Source organism: Zingiber officinale, chromosome 5B (assembly GCF_018446385.1).
Source record: "Zingiber officinale cultivar Zhangliang chromosome 5B, Zo_v1.1, whole genome shotgun sequence".
In the NCBI taxonomy this organism is placed as follows: domain Eukaryota; kingdom Viridiplantae; phylum Streptophyta; class Magnoliopsida; order Zingiberales; family Zingiberaceae; genus Zingiber; species Zingiber officinale.
In genome coordinates this window covers 106,640,118-106,663,412 of record NC_055995.1, presented here as the reverse complement: position 1 = coordinate 106,663,412, position 23,295 = coordinate 106,640,118, and the positions used below count along the sequence as shown (strand labels likewise).

The window sequence follows — 23,295 nt, the reverse complement described above, 5'->3', positions numbered from 1 at the left end:
GGGAGCGGGGCTACTGGCTAGCAGCAGAATCCGAGGAGGTGTTGTTGCACGGTGACATTTCGACGCCGCTAGCTGTCCACTTCCTTTGTAATTGATATAATACCCACTTCAATCGCCCTCTCCCTCCCTCTCTTCTTCACTTCCGAGCTACCAACCGGGCTGCCAAAACCTCGTTGGAAGACCATGCCCTCGTGCTTTCGAGGCGTCGTCGCTGCTGGGCCGTCGGCCTCCTCCTCCGAAGGGCCGACCCTGACGACCTCGGTCTACGAGACACCCCTCGGCCTCGCTTCGCTCACGTGGTCACGCACTCTCCTCGGCCTCTCCCTTCGCGCCGTCCTCCGCCTCGATGAGGTAGACGACGACGGCGAGGACGAGGAGGAAGAGGGAGGGGAGCCCCTCAGTTTCCGTGTCCGGCCGTGGCTTCTCTGGAAGCGGCGCGGCGCCAGGCGGTTCCACTTCAAGGATCGAGTCGGTCGCCGCCGCTCCGTGGACATCACGTGGGACCTCACTCGCGCGACCTTCCCTAGCGGCCCCGAGCCCGCCGTGGGGTTCTTCGTCGCCGTCTCCGTCGATGCAGATCTAATCCTCGTCGCGGGGGATCTCATCGACGAGGCGCACAAGAAGACCAAAGCCCAGCACCCTCTCGCGCCCTCGGCACTGATATCCAGGCTCGAGCATGTGGTTCTGGTGGAGAACGGAGGCAGCCGGAGGTCATACAGGTCTCGGGCCCGACTCGGAGGCCGGGACCGCGAGATCTTCATCGAGATCGGGGGAAAGGAGAAGGGGAAAGAATTTGCGATGTCGGTGCAGGTCGACGGCAAGCGGGTCGTGCACGTGCGGCGCCTACGTTGGAAGTTCCGCGGCAGCGAAAGAGTGGAACTCGACGGGGGTCGGATCCAGTTCTCCTGGGACCTCCACAACTGGTTCTTCCACCCCAAGAACAACCCCTCTGTTCCCAAAACTTCCGGCGGCGATGTCTCCGCCTCCGTTGCGGCGGAACTAGGGCACGCCGTCTTCGTTCTTCGGTTCGAGGACGAGGAGAATCCTAGCCAGGGGCGTTCCGGCGATCCGCTGTACAAAAACTTGGCCACCGACCGGTACAATGGTAAGACCAAGCACATCAACAGGAGCTGTAGCAGTAGCGGAGGAAGTGGCGGAGAGAGGAGGAAATCCGGGAGGAAGAGAAGCATGCAGAAGACAAGTTGCTCCGCTTCTTCAACTTCATCGGCGTCATCAGCGAGCACGTGGTCGGTGATGGATTGGGCAAGCGAAGAGGAAATGGAACTGCGACGATCGCAAGGCTTTTCACTGCTTGTCTACGCCTAGAATAACTAAACACTAGGTAAACATTTCCCCCTTCTTTTGTGTGTAATTTATTGTTTTCATATTTTTTTAATTTATTAAAATCTTAATTCTGTATTGACTCAATCTTTTTTCTTTAGAAATTATATTATGCCTGAATAAATTGCAATATGTTCTATATATATATATACACTGAAATCTGTTAAATTTTTGTCTTGATCTCTTGTAATTTTATTTGCTGTGGGTGTCCATTTGATTAGAGAAAGACGGGAGCATTGTCTTTGAAAAAAATTTCTCCCACTTGTAATCATTGGTGATCTTATAAATTTAATTCATGATTTATCATCTTTCATATAATATAGGAATGGATTAGGGAGGTAGAAAGGATGCCTGTAATCACCTTACTACAATAGTTATTGTGCTTTGTCCTTACTGACTAAAACATAGCTATTTTAGAATGAATTACTGACTAAAACATGCGTTTTTTTAGTGCTACAATTGGCAAAGCACTGTCTAAGTAAAATAGATACAAATAATATAAGTTTCTTCCAACTTGTATCCAATGAGTCCTCTTCTATCCTTTTGTTTATCTTGTCCATCTTTTATAGGTAATTGCCTTAAAAGTCAAAAAAAAAAAAATCTCTAAAATTTATTGTGACTCTCTTAAGATCTTTCAGAAAGGTACTTTAGGAATAAAGGAGTGATAAAAAGATACTTTAAACTAAAGTGGGCAAAACCTTTTTTTTTTTCTTTGATAATTGCCTGTCTTTTTTGCCGTTGGTTACTTCTCATTTTGCTTTCCCTTGATTCGAGAATAAGTTTATGCATTTGATTTTGTCGGGATGTGATGGGATAAGAGGTAGGGAATCGGCAAAGCATGTGAAGGGAAGGAGGTCCACTTTGGTCCTTTGCCTTGAGATTGGCAGTTTTTGTGAGGCTTTGCTGTATTCTCATCTCAACTTTGACTCTTCTGATTGATAGATAACCAAAGCCCTACCACTGTAGGGCCTCAGAGATTCCCCTAACATATAAATTTTTTAGTTTTTTATAAAAATATATCTTTTCCCCTTACCCTGGGGCAACTTTGCTTTGTATTTAGTTATCCTGCACATGCATTGCCTGATGGCCTGTCATTCACTGTAGAGCACAGTCATCAGAATTGGAATGGGTAGTTTATAGCCCTTCGGTGTCATGCCAAAGCAGTGGGCGACCAAAGACTAGTATGACCGGGCTACCAGTGTTTCCACGCGCCTAGAATATTCATGAAAAAGTACGTTTCAGTGCAGTTGTAAATATTCAATGAATTTTATGCTAGTTAAATAAAAAAAAAAAGCTCTCTAGGTAAATTATTCAACACAATTGAACTGGGTCACTTGAAAATACATAAGAGAAGTTTAGCACAAGATAAAGGGAGAAAGAGGCAGGATAGTGGTTTAACTAATCCCAGAAGCTTAAGATGACCAACCTAGATTGATGTTGAATTGTCATCAGGGACCATTGTCCTGTAGAAAAAGCAGGAAAAGGGTTCAATGTAAGCAACCAATCATCAGAAGAGAAGAAACGTTATTAGATCTAAGACTAAGAAAAATTGATTCACCAGAAGCAGCAACAAAAAAAAAGGAGGAATTAACAAGGAAAACTAGATCATATAGATTCAGATTCCACAACCGAGATGACTTGGCCTTCCTAAAGCAAACACTTCCACTTCCACAACTGGCCACTGGAGATCAATTATCAAGTGGCAAACCTGCTGAGATGACCAATTCTCCATTCACCACTGGAGTTGTTGCATATGAGAACGAGCTGGCTAACCTACCAATGGTCACTTCTAAAGTTTATTGGCATAGTTTTGAGTGTCATTGAACTTGCAAGATCATTTAAATTGAATGTGATGGAAAGAACTAGACGATCTCAAGCCAGTAAAACTGTAATAGACGATCTAGATCTCTTACTGTGGTTAAATTTCCATGAAAGTCTCTAATTGTTTAATGAAGACCGAGCACTGAAAAACCTCTCGACGTCTTTAGATACTTTTTGGCACAACAAAAGTCCAACCAAATCATTTTACTTGGCTGGTCGGCTACTGAGCTTATCAATCACTCGAACTAACGATCGGTTCATACTCAAATAGTGTTCATTAAGATTTCTTTTATGCCCACGTTTTTGAAGTAGTTGGGATTGCTCTGTTTATTTCTTTGTTGTGAGTTAGTTCCTTTGCAATTCCCATACTATTTTCTTTTTCGTCTGCAGAAGTTTTCTCTGACTTATTTTATACTTTCCCTTATTGGATAAATGTGAATGAAAAAGTGATGGAGAGGAAAGAGGTACCATTATGAATTAGACTTTAGTTTGAGATGGGGAGTTTCAAGGTATATTGATTAATTTATATTGTTTCACAAGCATTGTAGTTGTGAATAAATTCATGAGGAAAGACTCTCTCACGCGTGGATGCTCAGGAGGTGCAAATTCAAGGTTCGAATTGCATTGAACCAAGTTAATTTGTATACAAGCACAATTTACGCGTATCGAATGCTAGACCGGTCGCGGCAAAATTTGCCCAAACAAATGAACAGACGTTTTGTTATTTGAATGTTTTTGCATGCTGTTCAAATGTAACAGATACATTAATCGATGATTAATGAAGAATCTAGCTAGACATTTGAGTTGGACGGGTTAATGGACAGTAAATGACTTTAATTTAGCCATTGAATGCTGCAATGGTCTAAGCTCCTATATAAAGAGGTTGTGACCAAGAGTAGAAGGAAGCTAATAGCATCTACCGATGAATATATGGTAAGTCAGGTAAGTAAACTTCCTCTAGAGCAATTATTTAAAATTGTGCAAATGCTAAGTAAATCATTATATAAAAAGAGAACAAAGTATGTAAAATCAAAGAAAGAATATGTATGCTTAAAAGAAGAATTTCATAAATTAATAGATGAAAATGTAAAATTAAAAGATAAAATAGAAATGTTAGAAAAGGAAAACTAACATTCAAATTTTTTACATGCTCTAGAAAGAAATTATAAACATCGTCGAAGGTTTAACTGGTATTTTAAGAGAAAAATTAAGAAAATATCATAGAAATACATTCCTATTAAATTTTTGATTAATAATCATGTATGAAGGAACTTATTTTGGGTTCCAAAATCATATTTAGATAATTATTTTCTTTAGCTTTCAGACAGAAAGTTAAATATTTAATTTTTTAAAAGGCTTTGTCTAGAAAGTGGTTTATTTCTCCAATATCCAAAAAGGTCTGGTACCTCGCCACAAGTTGAATTTCAATTATTGAAATAAGTATTAAATTGATTAACTGTTAAGCAATTAGTTGTTATAAAAATACTTTAAATTGTTTGCCAAAAATTTGGTTAGAAATTAATTAGAAGTTAATTTTTTCGAGAAAGATAACTTTATCACTTATCTAAAAAAATTAATGCGGAAAAGACCTTATTTTTTGCTTAACAATAATTTCAACTTTATATAAAATTTTTTATCTGCCTTATATAGGTTAATATTTTTTTAAAACTTCATTGATAAATCTAGATTTTTCAAACCTTAAACTTTAATATTTTTTTTTGAAATTTTCCCTTAGACTTTTGTTTTAGACTTTCCAAGTAACATTTTTAATGTATCCCATTTTTAATGTGATAAAAAAGGAGAGTAGTAAAGATTAAGTCTAAGGGGAGGGTAGTATAAATTTTAAATTTTTGTACTTGTAAAAATTTTATAACTGTTATTTTTATGGTTTACCCTAACTTAATTTGGATTTACTCACATTAAAAAGGGGGAGATTATAAGTACCCCATGGTAGTTTTGATGTGATCAACCAAGTTAAGTTAGGTCCTGTTGGTATTTAACCCCTATGTCTAAGTGTGCAGAAACTTAGGAGCACAAAAAGTCGAGCGAAAGACGCAACTAGTGAGAAGGACGGCGCGGGAGAGAGATAATGAGCTCGGTGCGTCCGAGGGACGAGGTGCCGCGGAAGAGTATGTAAGAGGGCGAGAAGGAGGTGCGCGACATTTCTGAGGGATGAGAAGTCGGATCGGAAGATTGCTTGAAGGCAGAAAAATAACTTCGGGTGAACCCTATTTTGGATGGCCGAAATCACCTAAGCAAGCGGAACCAAAGCCGGAGCAGAAAACTCGGGCCCAAGTGAGTGGAGCTAGAGCAAGAACCCAGACCAACTAGTTAACATAATGTTAAGTTAGGTTCGGATGCTTGGATCAAGAATTTTATTCGAATCACGTCAAACGCAATCCGTTACGACAGGGATAAAGTTTTATCCCCTAGAGGTGTCTGGAACCCTTCTAGGCGCCCCGATCAGGTCTATAAATACAACCCTAGTCCAAATAGTTCACAACAACACTTGTAAACACTTCTACTTTATTCTACTACTTGTTTGTGAGCCATCAACGTTGTAAGAGGCTTCTCCGCCTGAAGGAGACTTTGATAGTGAGCTTCAACTTTCTTGAATTAACAACTTCCCCGGTTGTAACCAACTAAATCTCGTTGTGCCTCTTCTTTCTAGTTTCATATTTATTTTATGCAAGTGTTAATTTAATTAAGCTATAACATTTGAGGAATGTTTGTGTTATTTTTGCAGGATTATTCACCCCCTCTAGCCGGCCGCTAAGGGTCCAACAGAGATGTGGAATTTGATGAAGAACAAGCATGGAATTGGAACAATAACAATAATGATGACATGAAGAAAATCTCATTTAAAGAAGATTATAAAGGGTAGAAAGACAAGCAAGGAGAGAGTGAAGAAGTATCATCACACAAACAAGTTGATACTTAGTCAGAAAGTGATGATCCAAATAGTCCAATTGTGAAAAAGATGAAGAGCATTCAAAATATATATGACTCCAGCCAAGTGATTGATGTTGACTTTGCTCTTAATAATTTGTGCCTATTTATAGAATATGATCTTATAACTTATGAAGAAGCCTTCAAGGATGCAAAGTAAAGAAAAGCAATGGAAGAAGAGATTCATACTATAAAGAAAAATAATACATGGGAGTTCACTTCACTTTTACAATGACACAAAGCTATTCGAGTCAAATGGGTGTTCAAAATAAAGATAAATGCAAAAGAAGTTGAAAGGTACAAAGCAAAGTTCGTTGCTAAAGGATACAAGAAAAAGTACGAGATTGACTATGAAGAAGTCTTCGCACTAGTAGCCTGACTTGAAACAGTAAGAGTACTCATCTCTCTTACAATTCAAAGAAGATGGAAGATATATCATATGGACATAATATTTGCTTTCTTAAATAGAAATATTGAAAAAGAGATCTATATTAAGCAACCACCCGATTTTATCATTAAAGGGCAAAAAGAAAAGGTATAAAATTAAAGAAAGCTCTTTAAGGACTCAAGCAAGCCCCTAGATCTTGGAATTTAAGAATTGATGAACACTTTATAAAGGAATGTTTCACAAAGTGTCCCTATGAGCATTCTTTATACTTGATGTGGATGATTTAATTTTTACAAGTAATAATATCTCCATGATTAGAGAATTCAAGCAATCAATAGAGAAGGAGTTTGAGAGGACAGATCTAGAATTGATGAGATACTTCCTCGATATTGAAGTATAACAAAGAGAAGAGGGAATCTTTGTATTACAAGAAAAATATGCTAATGAGATTCTGAAAAAATTCTCAATGGAAGATTGTTATGCTATAGATATGCCCATTGAATACGATATTAGAATGACTAAAGATGGAGAAGAAAAACTTGTGAATCTAACTTATTACAAGAGTCTTGTGGGTTGTGTTGGATCGAAAAGCCCTAGAGGGGGGAGGGTGAATAGCGCTCGTGGCTAATTTGTTCGTTTTAAAAGAATCAATCAAAGATACGCAGCGGAATAACAACAATTAAAGAAAAATAAACACAAGTTAGTTTTACTTGGTTCGGAGCCTATGACGACTCCTACTCCAAGACTCACACTCATTGAGTGTTTACTTTGGACAATTCACTATCAATCTGAAATATTACAAACGAGTACAATAATTAAAGTGCTATCAAATATTATACCGACAACAATGATGTTTGAAATTGAGAGCTTATGGTTGTCGGAGAGTGTTATGACTTCACAAGATCGTCTTGTTAGCAGCACACGGAAGAAAGATTACCAAAATCAAGTGTGTTGCAGCCTCTGCTCGAGATTATCTTAAGTAGCACATTGAGGGTACCTCTAGCATCCATAGGAGGCACCTTCAACAAGGATACTTATCCCGAAATCATAGCATCGATAACCTCTGCGGTGTCAGCTGCTTATCAACTTGAAGGCGCCTCCAAGCTCCATGGAGGGCACCCTCCATCTAGCGTTCAAGGCACGTTCCATCTCCTTGGAAGGCGCCTTTATGCCTTACTTTGCGAGGCTTTCGACCAAGGAACCCGAGGTGCCTCCAACAGCCCAGAGGCGCCTTGGACACTGTTCATCTGAGCATTCCCTTGGGCAACTTCATTCCTGCAAGGCATATTAGTCGACAAATAAAGTATACCCTGCAAAACTAAGTTAGCACAATAATATAAGATAAATACAAGTATTTGACAGTCACCGGATTGTCCGGTTCTGACTTCAAGTTTCTCAGAAATCCTAGGTCAAACCGACGCCTATTGTTCCCTCTTCGGGGAACGCGACCTCACCTACTCCTCTCGGGAGAAGTTACCTGTTGCCAGATTGATCCTCCAGACCAACTAGATTTTGCTCAGCGTCTAAAGCTTCCAGTCTTCATGCTAGACGTTCTCTCCACGACCCGTCCAAACTTCCACCCGGTTCGCGACACCAGGATTTCAACCTAGAGTCCCCGACTTTAGGATTTTGCCCGAAACGTTCGACCCACCAAGACTTTCTGCCTAGGATTACCACCCTCTAGGACCTTGGGTTTTCCTAAGAACACTTAGGAATTTTACCTAAGAACACTTAGGACTTTCCTGCAATCTCATTCAAATTTATCAAACAACAAATAACCTTAACTTTGAACCTTTTGACATAATCAAAACACAGATTCGATCGTCTGGTGCTTCCCGCATCAATAGGTTGCCTCAGGTATCTTACATATACAAGACCTGATATATTATTTAGAGTTGGTTTGGTAAGCAGGTATATGGAAACTCTAAATCCTTTTCACTTATATGCATCTAAGAGAATTCTTAGATATATCAAAGGAAAATTTGATTATGAGCTTCTCTATTTATCAACGAAAGATATGGAGTTTATTGGTTTCAATGATTGCGATTGGGCTAGAAGTGATGATGATCGCAAGAGTATTATTGGATATGTGCTATATCTTGGTAATGTTACATCACTTAGTCTTCAAAGAAACACTCAATTGTTGCTCTATCAACTTATGAAGCTAAGTATATTGCTGCAACCTCTTATATTTGTCATGCTAGTTGGCTAAAGAGATTACTCCAGGATATTAGATTGCAACAAGAAGCTACAACCAAGATCTATGTGAATAACAAATCAGTAATTGCTTTAGCCAAAACCCCAGTTCATCATGAAAGATCCAAGCTTATCAATACTCGCTTTCATTTCATAAGCTGGAGTATATTATGTTAAAAGAAATAGAATTGCTCCATGTGAAGTCAAATGATCAAGTAACTGATGTATTTACAAAGCCTCTAAAAATGAAAGTTTTTCAATACCTAAGGAATTTGCTGGGAGTTCAAGGAAGAACAAGTTTAGGGGGATAGATGTTGACATGTAAACTTATTCCAAAGATAAATTGACTTCTTCATCTATGCAAGAGCAATGCCAAGAACAACTTGACTTCGTCAACCATACAAGGAAGTTGTCAAAATTAATTTGACTTCATGCGACTCTTCATGAACTAAGCAAAGTTCAATTATCTTACTAAGTTCAATAAAACTCTTTATGACAAGAGTCATTAGTATAGAAAAAAATAAATATAATTGTTTTATATTGAATGATGTGATGTATTAATTGTAGAAGAATGTGGAAGCATGAATCTAAGTGTATAAATAGGGATCTTGTATGATGAAAATTGTATGCAGTAAACATTTCTCTTCATAGAGTCTTTCTCCCATCCTCATACTTGTTACAAAGTCTCACCTACATTATTGTTTCCTTATCCAAGTTCCACCAAAAATTCCAACAATATTAGAGATCAATGTGATTCGGTTGCAATTTTATTCAGGGCAGTTGACTAATGACAATATTAGTCCATGTGTATTTCTTATTCTACTTTATTTGTAAGCTTTACTTTGGATTTTACACTTTACATTTTTGATCATTTTCAATCATAATTACTTCAATTGTACATAATTTTTTTAAAAGGTTTTATTTCCGACCGGAGATGACTTATATGAGGTTATGTTAGGCATAACCGTGCCATCGAACATGACCTAGTTGTGTCTGGGTCTAAAGAGAATAGGATGGTCGAGTCTGAGTCTGAGGAGAATAGTACAACTATGTCATCAGACATGGTCTAGTCATGTTAAGGTCTGACTGGAAGAGCACAACCGTGCCACTGGACATGGTCTAGCCATGCCTCGTTCTGGAGGAGCCGAGAGTTGCAGGATTTTAAATTTACTTTGTATTTTTGGTCTAAAATATCATGTCTGACTTGGGATGTATAAATATTATCATTATACTCTAATCTTAATTCTTATAGAGTTTCATGACCATTTTATAGAGTAGGTACATTGCCTAACCACGATAATTCTTTGTCATATTCTCTCCTCTTTCGATTTTTCTTCCTCTTTGGTTTCTCTTCTGTGATTCTTCATGTTTGTTGCGATGCGATCTCAACAATTTATATCAAATTCACGACATCATTTCTAGGATCTCTTCTGTGAAATTCAATATGGTGAAGTTCGATGGAACTAAAAATTTTGATTTGTAGCAGAGGAGGGTTAAAGATTTGTTCGTGCAATAAGGCATGGTGAAGGCACTAGGCCAAATGAAATCGAAAGCAATGGAAAGGTCAGATTAGGAGGAACTACAAGCCAAGGCAGTGACAACGATCATGCTTTGTCTAACAGATGATGTGGCGTATCATGTTATGCACGTGGAAACATCGATGGTAGTTTGGCAGAAATTGCAAAGTCATTACATGCCCAAGTCATTGACGAACAAGCTCTATCTTAAGTATAAATTGTTCAGGCTTAAGATGTCAGAAGGCGTAGATATGAGCCAACATATCAACATCTTCAATCAGATTGTAAGTGATCTAAAAACAGTTGATGTGAAGATCGAAGATGAAGACAAGGCACTGATGTTATTGAATTCTCTACCATTATCTCCATGTACGAGAATTTAGTTATGACTCTGGTGTGGAGAAAGGAAACCCTCAAGCTAGAGGAAGTTATAAGTGATCTGTTGGGATTTCATCAGTTGAAGAAAGCCAGTGATGAGACATTTCAAGGTGAAAAATTTAGGGTAAGAGATAATTAAGAATGTGATAGGAGTAAGACTTGATATGGGTCGGGATACGATAATATGGCCCGATCTAAATTGAGAAAGAAGAAAGAGATCACATGCTACAAGTGTGGGATAAAAGATCACATCAAGAGAGATTGTCAAGAGAGAAAAAAAGAAAATGCAAAGAGTAAAGATAACTCATCGAAGTTTGCAAATATAGTGGAAGAAGAAAATTCATAGAGTGGCAATAGTGATATGTTTTTTGTTTTATCTAGTTCAGAGTCATTCACAGATTCTTGGATCTTGGATTCAGCATGTTCTTGGATCTTGAATTTAGCATGTCACAAATATGCATGAAGAGTAATGAAAATCAATAAAGATACTCTAACAGTGATGAAAAGATAGAAACTACACTACAACAAAATCGCTCATAGACATCAGTGGAACAACAACGGTTTTAGGCTAAAACCGATGTCTTTGAGTATTTTACACCGGTTTTTCTAAAATCCGGTGTCTATGAGCGCAGATTTTAGCTCATAAACATCGGTTTTTTAGGCGATGTCTATGAGCGCCCTTTTTTTCGTTAATAGACACCGATTTTAACATCGGTTTTTAAAATCCGATGTTAATGAACCCAAATAAAATATTTTAATTTTCCACACAAGCCAAAATCTGCACACTATGAATTCCCTCCAAACCTAAATCTTTATCCCGCCCCTTCCTCCGCGCGACCATCTCTCTCGCGATAACCTAAACCGAGACATCTCTCTCAGCCTAAACCTAAACCTCCGACCATCCGACCATCCGACCATCTCTCTCAGCCTAAACCTAAACCTCCGACCATCTCTCTCAACCTCATCTCCCTCTTCCCCCCTTCCTAGATCCTCTCCCGATTAGGATCAAGACACGACGAACTTGCTTCTCCGTCCAACCACACCGCATCTCCTCCAACTCCTCCATTTGGTTGAGAAGAGGAGGCCTTCTTCGCATTCCGATAGTTTTTCCTTCATCCATCTCCGGTCCAACATTCACTGTGATCGTTGGAGTCCTTCTTTACATTCCGAAATTTTTTTTCTTTATCCATTGTCGCTACTGAAATTCTTCCTCATCTTCAATAGTTTAGCAGGTGGGTTAAGTCAAAATGGGTCGGCGCCACAATTATCAAGGCTATAGATAATACGCTACCTTCGTCCTCGAGCGAAGTGGCAGTGAGCGACGCCTCGCCATCGACGAGACCAACCTCTTCGAAACCCTAGGCGGAATCCAGCCCTTCATCGATCTCTCAACCAATTTCTACAACAGGTGAGCCGATCTACCTACCTCTTCCTCCGCGACCCTCTCCGTCCGTTGTAGATGCTCGATTGATTATAACCATCTCTGATTTTGTTAACACAGATGGTTGGTAGGGTTTTCGCTGATGAGGAAGAGTGGGGTTCTGATCTATCTTTTCGAATTCGAAGAAGGAGGACGCGATTTGGAACCAGTACGAGTTCTTCGTTCAGAGGATGGGAGGCCCTAATCTGTATTCCCAGAGGAAAGGTGAAGGGAACTTGTTCTTTTGATGTCTGATAGCTTCTTTCTGAAACTTGCACTATTTGTTTCGCCTTTTAAAGTAGCAAAATCATTTAGCATCTGCCAAATTTATCATTTTATATTTGTTTTATATGATCAGAATCTTACACAAATTGATTATTGTGATGATATTCGTATCATTGTAATTTCATATGACCTCTTAAATATTCTATTCTCTTTTGTAATCACCTTGTGTTCAGGATTTGTTCATTGAGCCTTTAGGAGAATGGTGGTTAGGAAGTACAAGAATGGTTGGTGTCCTACTTTGATGCATACTGAGATATTGTTATACTGATCATATCTCTGGTGTTTCGGTTATGTGATTATATCAAAAATAGTCACATAACTGAAACACCTGAGTTCGTGCATTTGAATTTATTATGAATAATTAATTTTAGTTTGTGGATATGCTGCTAAATTTAGACCAGTATTATGGAGTTTGATGCAACAAAAGGCATGTTTTATTCATTTGGTAAGGAAATCATAAGAATAATTTAGTATCTGGACTCAGCTGATACAGAAGAAAAAATCTGAAAAATGTACAAGAAATTGATACATCCATCTCTCTCTATAGATTCTAGTTCTAAGTTTGCTTCTGTAATGAAGGGAAACCTTTGGCTGAATTGTTGCAACACGGTTTCGTTTGAATCAATCATTATTGCAAGTCATCCAGCTCTGATCGGACGACATGCACCATTCCCTGTTACACACCAAGCTGCTGAGAGGTGGTTGCACCACATGCAACAAGCACTCGATAGCACCATGAGCATCGATCCTAATTCAAAAGTCAAAATGATGAATTTTTTCAGGCACATATCAACCCACACTGTGTCTTCCTTTGTTGATGATATGAATACTATTATTATTTTTATTATTTAGGCTGGCTTTCAGGCACACTGCTTACTTTCTCGTGGGTGGGAATGAGATGACAAGGCAAAGACAACAAGTTCTCAATGTAAGCATGCAGCAAATGGACCATCAACATCTACTTGAGATTCAACTTGCTCTTTAATTGACACAGTTACTTGATATCATAATTCCCTTTTGTGTTTGGCATGGAGCGCACAGTCTATGTTAACTGCAATGACATAATTCCCTTTTGTGAATTGAAGCCAATCACAGACACTTGCATAGTTGTGTATATGTGGTAAGCTTTCGATCGAATTGGACTTTATTTATGTGTTTTATTAATTTAGATTTTATCATTTTTTGTTCTTTGCTGTAGTGAACAAAGTATTTTTTGTTCTAATCTGTCAACAGATGCTTGTGGAGTCCTGAAGGTTCTATTCTTGGTATGCCGAAGCAAAAAAACAAAGTTGGATTATTTTAATCAAGTTCATCAAACTAAAATTCTTGTTATTCTTATGTGATACTAATAGGTGTTGCATTTTCAAAGCATCTAGTGCAGATCTATGCTTTTAATTTAAATGAAGAATTACGACAACATTTGGAGGTCAGTTAATAGTTATGGTGTTTGGCAACCATATATATGATGATGATGATAGCATCTTGTTCTGCAGATTGATGCTCATATAGGCAGTGTTAATGACATTGCCTTTTCCTATCCCAAGAAGACTCTCTCGATCATCACTTGCGGCAATGACAAGGCAATTAAAGTGAGTAAAACCATGTGGTTGATCAGTCAGAAGATTGTACAAGAAGAATTGTATGTTCTTAACAGGTTCCGTTGCATGATGAATAGGTGTGGGATGCTTCAACTGGACAGAAACAGTATACTGGACAGAAACAGAATTATATATTTCTAGTGTTTCATTATTTCTATCTGTGAAGTTTTTCTTCTCAACTTCAACTGATGGTAAAATCAAAGCACTTGGTTCCAATGTAGTTTTTCTTCTGGATGCAGTTTACTAGCACTTGGTTCCAATGCAGTGCATAAACTCTGGCAGTGGTCGTGCGATGAACGAAATCCATCGGGAAAGGTCAGAAAGAAACAGTTGTAAGAAATTATCTATTTGCTATAAGCCTAGTGCTGATTGTTTGCTTTGCTTGTTCAGTCAACTGCATCTGTTGCTCCTCAGCTCCGTCAGCCACCAAATGGTATTCTTATGACCAATGAAAGGAGTGATAACAATCCAGAAGAAGCAACTGCTTGTATTGCTTTATCTAAGAATGACTCTTATGCAACGTCTGCATCAGGTGGAAAAGTTTCTCTGTTAAATATGAGGACTTTTAAGGTGCGTAGCCATATTTTATCAACACACACTCAGAAGAATTTTTTTTTGTATTATTTGTGTGCCTTTACCTTCATTAGATTCGTCTAGCAGGAAGATGTTGTTGATGAATATATAGATTCGTGCATATATAAGTGAAACCCTTCCCATTGTTTGACAAAAGATGACATATTCTCAGAGTGAAGCAACACAATGGCATATTAAAAGGTGGAGCAAAAGCATGCTCTGGTGGAAGGCCTTGGAGTCTTGCATGTATTATTCGAGGATTCAAGGATCGAAGTGAAGGTAAATGTCTTTGCTTGACTTTATCAAGTAGATAGCGTCAAGTTAAAACAGGTGTTAATGCCTCGTGTGTCAAAATCAAAATTGTTGTTATGCATCGAATAAGAGTTGCAAATCTTTTACTACTTTTTACAACTTTGTTTTGCAACTTTTGGATAATCTATTGTAGGATGCCCAAGATTGTTCAGCAAGTTTATGATTCTGATTCTGCTTAGGCTCAGTTTCAGTCTATAGCTAGTTGATTCTAATTTTGACAAAATATGACAAAATTTTTTAATGAACCCATATCAGGTGGTTATTAGTAAATAGGACAGAGAAATATGTTATCAACATCAATGAACCCATATTTTTGCTAACTATTTGGTCAGCTATATGGTTCTTAGTTCTTACTCCTCAATTGAACTCTATGCAATATGCATGACTAAACCATTGGAGTCTTAATTTTGTCAAGGTCTTCACTTTGTTTAACTATATTATATATTTTATTGAATGTCATTGAATATGTATATTTTTCTCGTGTTCTGGTTATTTGAATTTACAAACTAATTGCACAGATGACAGGGAAGAGGGATGACTGGGAAAAGGGAGGAGTGAACAAGAAAAGGAGAATGGGGTCGGACTTCTACCACTGAGGACTTCAGAGACGACCACTGAACTATGCTATGGGACCTAGGGAAAGGATTGAATGTTGGATCTGGACAGGAAGTGAGGCCTACTGCTCCGTGGGGTACCCATTAATGGTTAGGGATAGTATATCTATTAGCTAGCTTTTGATGTAAAAAGAATGTTTGGGTATTTTATGGATATTGTTCTAAGAAGATTATTTATATAATTTGTTAATATTTGTGTATTTTATGGATATTATTGAATGAAGAATATTTGTATAATTTGTGAATATTTGTGTATTTTTTTTGTTATTGTCGGTTTTTCATGGTTTCGGAAATCAAATTTGTGAAAAAATATACATATTACATCGGTTTTCCACCGCTGTAAAACCGGTGTTATTAACTAATATTACATCGGTTTTCCACCGCTGTAAAACCGGTGTCGTTAAGTGATACTACACCGGTTTTAACCCGATGTCTAAAATGGCAGACTTTTAACATCAGCTTCATAGACATCGGTCGAAAATGAAATAGACACCAGTGGAAAACCAATGTCTATGAGGGTTTTTGTTGTAGTGCTAACACGAAACATCTATAGATTGTTAGGTACTACAGTTGTAGGTGGAGCTGCCACTGTAGAACTAGAATTAGATAATATAGTCTTGTGGCATATGCAACTAGTCACATCAGTGACTGTGAGATGTTGGAGCTTTATAAAAGAGGTCTATTGAAGGGCATTAAGGCATACAAACTCGACTTCTACAAGTATTATGTTATCAAGAAACAAAGCACTGTTTTATATGCATATAGATCTTAGAGGATAGGCCAATATAGCATCACGTGGTGGATACTTATATTTTGAGCTTCATCGACAATTACTCATGGAAAGTTTGGGTGTACCTCATGTGTCACAAGTCATAAACTTTCTGAAAGTTTAAGATGTGAAATTTGAAGTAGAGAATTAGACTAAAAAACTGAAATGTCTGAGATCAATAATGGGATTGAGTACACATATTTGAATTTCTAGGAATTTTGTGAGCAACATGGTATCAAGAGATGACACTTCATGGTTCGTAGAACACCGTAGCCAAATGGCATAGCAAAAAGGATGAACAAGACAATAATCAAAAGAGTTCGATGTCTCAGGTTGAATGCCGAGCTTGCAGAGAACTTTTGGGTAGAGGCAGCAAATATGGCATGTTTCTTGATCAATTAATCACCAATAGCAACACTAGATGACAAAGTATCAGAGAAGGTATGAATGGAAATTCTAGTTGATTACTCTAGTCCGAGAGTGTTTGAATGTCCAACCTATATGCACATTTCTAGTGAGGACAAATCAAAGTTGAATGTGAAGTTTAGACAAGGTATTTTTCTAGATTATCAGAAAGGGATACAAGGTTTCAAGCTTTGTGATCCTAAGGCAAGAAATGTGATGATTAGTAGAGATGTAGTATTTGATGAAAGCGCCATGTTACAATGTACTCAGGGGAAAGATAATCAAACATCAAAAAACTACAGTAAAGAGAAGGATGTTGTACAAGTGGAACTAGAAACTCATGATTTTAATGGTGGTAACTCAAAACACATGGAGTATCATACTATAACTAGAGACAAGACCCAACATACAATCAAACTACCTACCCAGTATGGTTTTGAAGACATGGTTTCTTATGCATATATCACTTTTACCGAAGATCCTACTACTTTTTAGGAGGTAATACACAACTCAAAGAAGGATAAGTGGATGTGTGCTATGGTAGAGGAGATAGAGTATTTACATAAGAAACAAACTTGGGATTTGGTGGAACTTCCTAAAGGTAAGAGGGTTATATGATGCAAATGAGTATGCAAGAAGAAGGGAGTCATCTCTGAAAAGGAGGAGGAGAAATTCAAGGCTCGACTAGTAGCAAAGGGATACTCACAGAGAAAGAGGATTGACTATGATGACATATTTTCTTCGGTGATTAGATATACATCTATCAGAGAAATTTTGGATTGGTATCACATCATGATTTATAGTTAGAGAAAATGGATGTAAAAATAACATTTCTTCTCGGTGATTTAGAGGAGCAGATTTACATATCATAACCAAAAGGTTTTAGGTTGCCTGGGCAAAAGCACTTAGTATGTAAATTGAAGAAGTTAGTTTATGACCAAAAGTAATCTCCAAGATAGTGGTACAAGTATTTTGATTCATACATGATTCAAAATGTATACACAAGAAGTGAGTATGACTGATGTATTTATGTGAGGAGCCTTAATGATGATTCACTTATCTTCTTGCTACTATATGTTAATGACATGTTGATTGCTGTGAAGAGTATGAAGGAGGTCAATAAGTTAAATAATCTACTGAGCAATGAATTTAACATGAAGGGTTTGGGTGCAGCCAAGAAGATTTTTGGGATGGAGATATATAAAGATATAGTCTCTAGGAAATTGTAACTATCTCAGCATAGTTACATTGAGAAGGTGTTGGACAGATTCAACATGAGTAATGCAAAGTCTATAAGTCCACCTCTGGTGCATTAATTATCTCTTGTACAATGCCCAAGGATGGATGAAGAGATCCAAGACATGTCAAAAGTTCTCTATGCTAGTACAGTTGGTTGTCTAATATATGTTATGGTTTACACAAGACATGATTTGACACAAGATGTTAGTATAGTTAGTTTCTTTCAAATCCTGATCAACAACATTGGGATGCAGTTAAGTGAATTTTCATATACTTAAGGTCGTGCCACCGGACACGACCTGGCCGTGCCCGAGTATGAGGAGAATAACATGACCATGCCACTGGACATGGCCTAGCCGTGTCCGAGTCGACAGGAATGGGCACGCTTGTGATAGGAGCATGCCCGGAGGCATGCTCTGTTGGTGCAGGTTGCACTGATAATCAAGTTTTGATATATGACAAATAGGTTAAAATTAGATGTGTTGTTTGTCTAAGTTTTCTACCAAGTGTGCAGGAGTTGACTGGTCTGAAGGACATGACACTAGACTGAAATTCAGCTAGGTCTGAGGGATCTGATAATTGGTACGAAGTCTAGATAGGTCTGTGGGACCCGATATTTGGCAGAAAGTCCGGTTGAATTCACGGGACCTAACAACCGGCCAAAATCTAGTTGGGTCCTTGAGACTTGACAACTGACGAGAAGACCTGGTGGGTCAAAGACAAAGTCAAACGACTGCTATTAGTAAGTGGAAGTAAGCAACTAGAGAAGAGATCCAGTGACGATGCGTTCCTAGTTGAGGGAGCTGTAGGTGTCGGCCCAGCTTAGGTCCACTTGAGAAACCTAAACTTAGACCTTTACTAGATGCTGGTCCTAAGGAGGCATGATCTGATTACTACTACTATCATATTTTTAATGTGCTAACTCTATTTTGCAAGATAATTTTTATACTTGGACTAACTCTATTTTGCAGGGAAGAATGCTGAAAAAAAAAGAGTACGAGCGCTCATACCAGCCTCGCCTAGGCAAGTGTCAGGCACCTAGGTGGTCCAAGCGCTTGGACTAGAAATTCCATCCCGAAGTTGAGTTGGAGTGTATCGACTAGTCGAGCCCACGTCAATGGTCCAAGCGCCCGGAGGGGGTTCAAGCGCCCGAAGGTGGATAAAACTTCGTGGATGAAGTTTCGATGAGAGCTCGCCACATCAGCATGGTCCAAGCACCTGGAGAGGTTCTAGGCACCCGAAATGAGCCTATATAAGAGCCTTCAATCAGCAACTTCAAGAGAACATCTGCTACGACTTTTCATGAGGCACTGAGAGTTACGGGATTTTATATTTACTTGGTATTCTTGATAAAAATACTATATATAAGCATCATTGTAACTCTAACTTAATTCTTATAGAGTTTTCTTGGATGTTTTGTGAAGTAAATTTTTTTTTTTTAAGTCTTCTCTCCTCTTTTGATGTTTTTTCCTCTTCGATTTCTCTTATGTGATTCTTCACATTTGTTACGGCGCGATCTCAACACTTCTTCTGGAAAATTTTCATGAGGAAAAATTAGCAAATTTTCAGTGTTTATTTTGTGAAAAAGAATGAATTACATCCTTTCTGTTGTAAATTTATTATAAAATAATGAATAGAAGAATTTAAGAATCCACCCGGATTATTTTTGGAAATTTTTTTATCCGTCCAAACGGACGAAATGAAATTTTCCTTTCTCACGTGTTTTGTTTTTCCTCTCGCGCGGGCTCACAACCACGGAGGGCCCTGTGTTCATTTCTTTATTAGAAATTTCGTATGCAAGATACTTTGATGACTAATTTTGAAAATTGTATTTTTATGAAAAATTTTGAATGTCTATTAATGAATTTAGTTATTATATTGATGTTGATAATTGGTCTAGTGTTATGAAACAAGGCAAGCAAATAAAAAATCCACATGGATTTTGCAAGACGTACTTTCTCTTGATTAGAAACAAAGTCAAATTAAAAACTACTGGTGCAATCGACTTTTAATCAAGGTTGATAAGATTTAGATTAGATTTTGATATTTAATTAATATATTTAATACTTTAATGAAATGTTTAGTATGCCAAGATTTATTAGATATTAGATATTAGATAGTAAAAAGTTCAAATGAGTCAATATTGATAAATCCAAAAGAAATTCAGTATCTTTTGATTATGCTTTCTATTTGGAGAAATTTTTTTGTAAATTCGTCATAGATGGGATTGAATCGTGAGTGTCTAAATGATAACCTCAAACGAGTCAATGTTGATCAAGTATTTAATGGTTGAAAGTCCAATAAAATTTTGATAATGAAGAACTCTAAGTGAGTTAAAGATGACTAAATAGTTAGTAGTTGAAGTTAAAAATTTAGATATGAAAATCCTAATAGTTCATGAAGAATTGAATATTAGATATATAATAGAATTGAATGTCAAACACTTGATAGGAAGTCTTAACTGATCATGGGAGATTGAATGTCAAGTAGTTTAGTGAAAGTAGAAGCAAGTCAAGGGTAATTATATGGGATGGTTGAATATTGGATATTAGGTAAGGTTAGAAGTCAAATCATACCAACTCCTATTGATTTTCTCTGTTTGTCAAGATCCTTTTGGAATTCTCTATTTGACAACACCTGCCAAACTTCTTCACCCTAATAACTTTGTTCACTTGGACTTCTTCCTCTATCAATTTAAAATTGACTTGCTTATATACTAATGCTTTTTGCACTTGTTCATCTACTATCTAGTCAGTATTGACTACTTGCATTTCTCAACCATTGCACCTATAAAAACCTATCAAGATTTTTACACATGTATACTTGACAAAAGTCTTCAATTAACATAACATAAACCTAATTTAAATCTATTGCAAAATATATCAAAATAATTTGATCAAACTCATCACTTGGCCTGATTGCGCTAACATAATTTACTATCATTAAAGTAGTTTGCAAAGTCACTAGAGATTCAACAAGTGCCTCCCAACTCCCTAACAAAGAATCAATTTGACATAAAAGCATGTCAGCTAATTTCATTTCCATAGAAACCAACTAATTAAGTATACTTGGAAAGACAGTCTAGTGCTTAGAAAGAGACATTCTATCTTGGTCTCTCAAATGCATTGCTTCCTAAAATGAAAGATTTTGTTTTGAAAATTTCTTCTCATGCAACTTCTACAAGATTAATAGTGTCGTTTGTGCTTCATTGGCAATATGTTAGGTACATGTTATTATCGACCTGTTGCTAATCTTTCTAAATGTTTTTCTATTTTTTTTCCAGTCGCTATCAGACATATTCTTGGGTTTGCTTTCATTGTCCAAAAGAGTATCTTTATAATAAAAACAAGAGTAAATCATCCATTCGCTATCTACAAATTGAATGATTTGAAGTCGTTATCTTGATTATAGTATTGTTATTGTTCCTTGAGCCCTCCATTTGATCAACACAAGAAAAGTAATCTTATAATTTGGCTCCATTATCAGTTGTTGGAGAAGATAATAATTTATATAAGAAATCTAGATTTTAAAAAATAATTTAGATGAGAAAAAAATTCTTAGGTAAAAAATTAAAACAACAATGCAAATTATATAAATCGTCAAAGAATTTAAAAAGTGAAAAGATATTTAAAAATAAAATAAAATCAAATCAAATCACTTTACAGAAGTTGTAAAAGCTACTAAATTATTATGTAGTTACTATATAAGTTGTAATAGCTACATAGATAGTTGAATCTTAAATTTTAAAATTTTAAATTTTAAAACCTAAAATTTTCAATCTTAAGTTTTAAATCCAGAATATTATTATATTAAAATAATTTTTAAAATAAAATAATTCTAAATCATTCTAAATCAAAATTATTTTAAAATAATTATAAAAATTATTAAATAACTACAATAAAATTATAACAACTATTATTTTAGTAGCGGCTAAGTAATAGCTACTATAATACTACAATAATGTTATATTAATTGTTACGTGTATCTAGGGATGACAATTTCCTCATAGATCCGGGCCCCGTGAGGAAAATTTGAAACGGGACGGGTTTGGGGTATCTTTTCAAAAGTGGGTTCAAGTTCAAGGATTTTTCAAATTTGCACAATTGACAGTGTGAGTATGGGATGCTATCCCTATTTCTAAACTCATATCGATGATGATGATGATGATGGTAATAATAATAATGAAATTTAATCATTTCTGTTTATTAAATTAGATATTATTAATGTTATTATTATTATTATTATTATTATATATATATAATATATTGAAATCACATTGACCTTTTATAATGAAATTATATTAATTAAAGCAAAATACTAAAGTAGAGTCATTAGGGTAAAGTACCTGACTTTTGAAAATCTGAATTATTTGGGTCTTTGAAAATCCAAATTGTTTGAATTTTTGAGTGTCACCCTTACGACTTCCCTATGAAAAAAAATTAATTTAATTTAATATTATACTTATCTTAGTAAAAAAAATTAAGAAAAGTATATTTTTTAATATTGTCGGCCTAAAATATTTATAGAAACTTCTTTGATCATAGTGTTGTCAATTCTAAGATGTGGGACTAAAGAGAACTATATTTTTTTATATAAAACAACCAGAGAAAATTAATGATGAGAAAAAAATTTATAATAATATGTCGCAGCCGAGTCTTGAGCTCTAGATCACTGATTGTTTCACTTGTGGAATTACTAATAAACTTTGGAATTATTTTTAGTGTGAATAGAAAAAATGATATTAACGTAAATTTATTTTAGACTTCATCAAAGTTAGTTAGTAAAGATTTTTAATAAGATAGTAAGATATATATATATATTTGTTTAATTAATATTAACATTTATATACCGATTCTTGTATTAATATTTTTATTAAAAGCATTAAAAATTGGAAAAAAAAAATTACCAAGTCAACGGAGAATGGACATTTGAAGCGAAAATGAAGATTCCATGATTAGATACAATCAAGGATGAGAACAGAAATATAATTCAAAAATAAGGATAGAAATGACAAATCTACTTCCGCTCCACTTCATTATCCTCCTTCCTTGCATATAGCAGCTACGGAGTATTACTCTACAGTTTAGTAATTAGTACAATATTACTAAAAGTAAAGGTATTTTCCGAATAAAACATCTGGTAGGGCATCTTTTTTAACTTTCTTTTGTTTTTTTATTAACATAGCATTTTTTTAATGATTTATATAATTTGAGGTGCCCTTTGAATTTTCACCCTCAAGATGAATATGCAAGCCAATCAATATAATTAATAAAAAAATTAATACACAAGTTTTTATGTGTAAATTTTTCTTTAAAAGAAGAGACAATAAGTCTCCTTCAATAACAACCGTACAGATAAAGACAAAAACATCAACTACTCTCTAAAAGAAATTTAAATATGTTTTAAAAAAATTGAAAAACTAATTAAGTCTAATGATTTAAGCAGGTAGAAATGTAGCTTACGCACGTTGGGAATAACATACTAAAATTT

General features: G+C 36.3%; 1 protein-coding gene across 2 annotated transcripts; it reads left to right on the top strand.

Moving 5' to 3' along the window:
- The first annotated feature begins 1 nt into the window (after position 1).
- On the top strand, positions 2 to 6,228 carry LOC121985284. Of its 2 annotated transcripts, none has more exons than XM_042538636.1 (2): positions 2 to 1,342; positions 5,909 to 6,228. In XM_042538636.1, exon 1 carries the CDS (start codon positions 184 to 186, stop codon positions 1,324 to 1,326), a length of 1,143 nt encoding a protein of 380 aa, XP_042394570.1. In that variant the 5' UTR covers positions 2 to 183; the 3' UTR covers positions 1,327 to 1,342; positions 5,909 to 6,228. The 2 variants fall into 2 exon arrangements, with proteins under 2 accessions (XP_042394570.1, XP_042394571.1); XM_042538637.1 differs by lacking the exon at positions 5,909 to 6,228 and adding an exon at positions 2,446 to 2,633.
- The last annotated feature ends 17,067 nt before the right edge of the window (positions 6,229 to 23,295 follow it).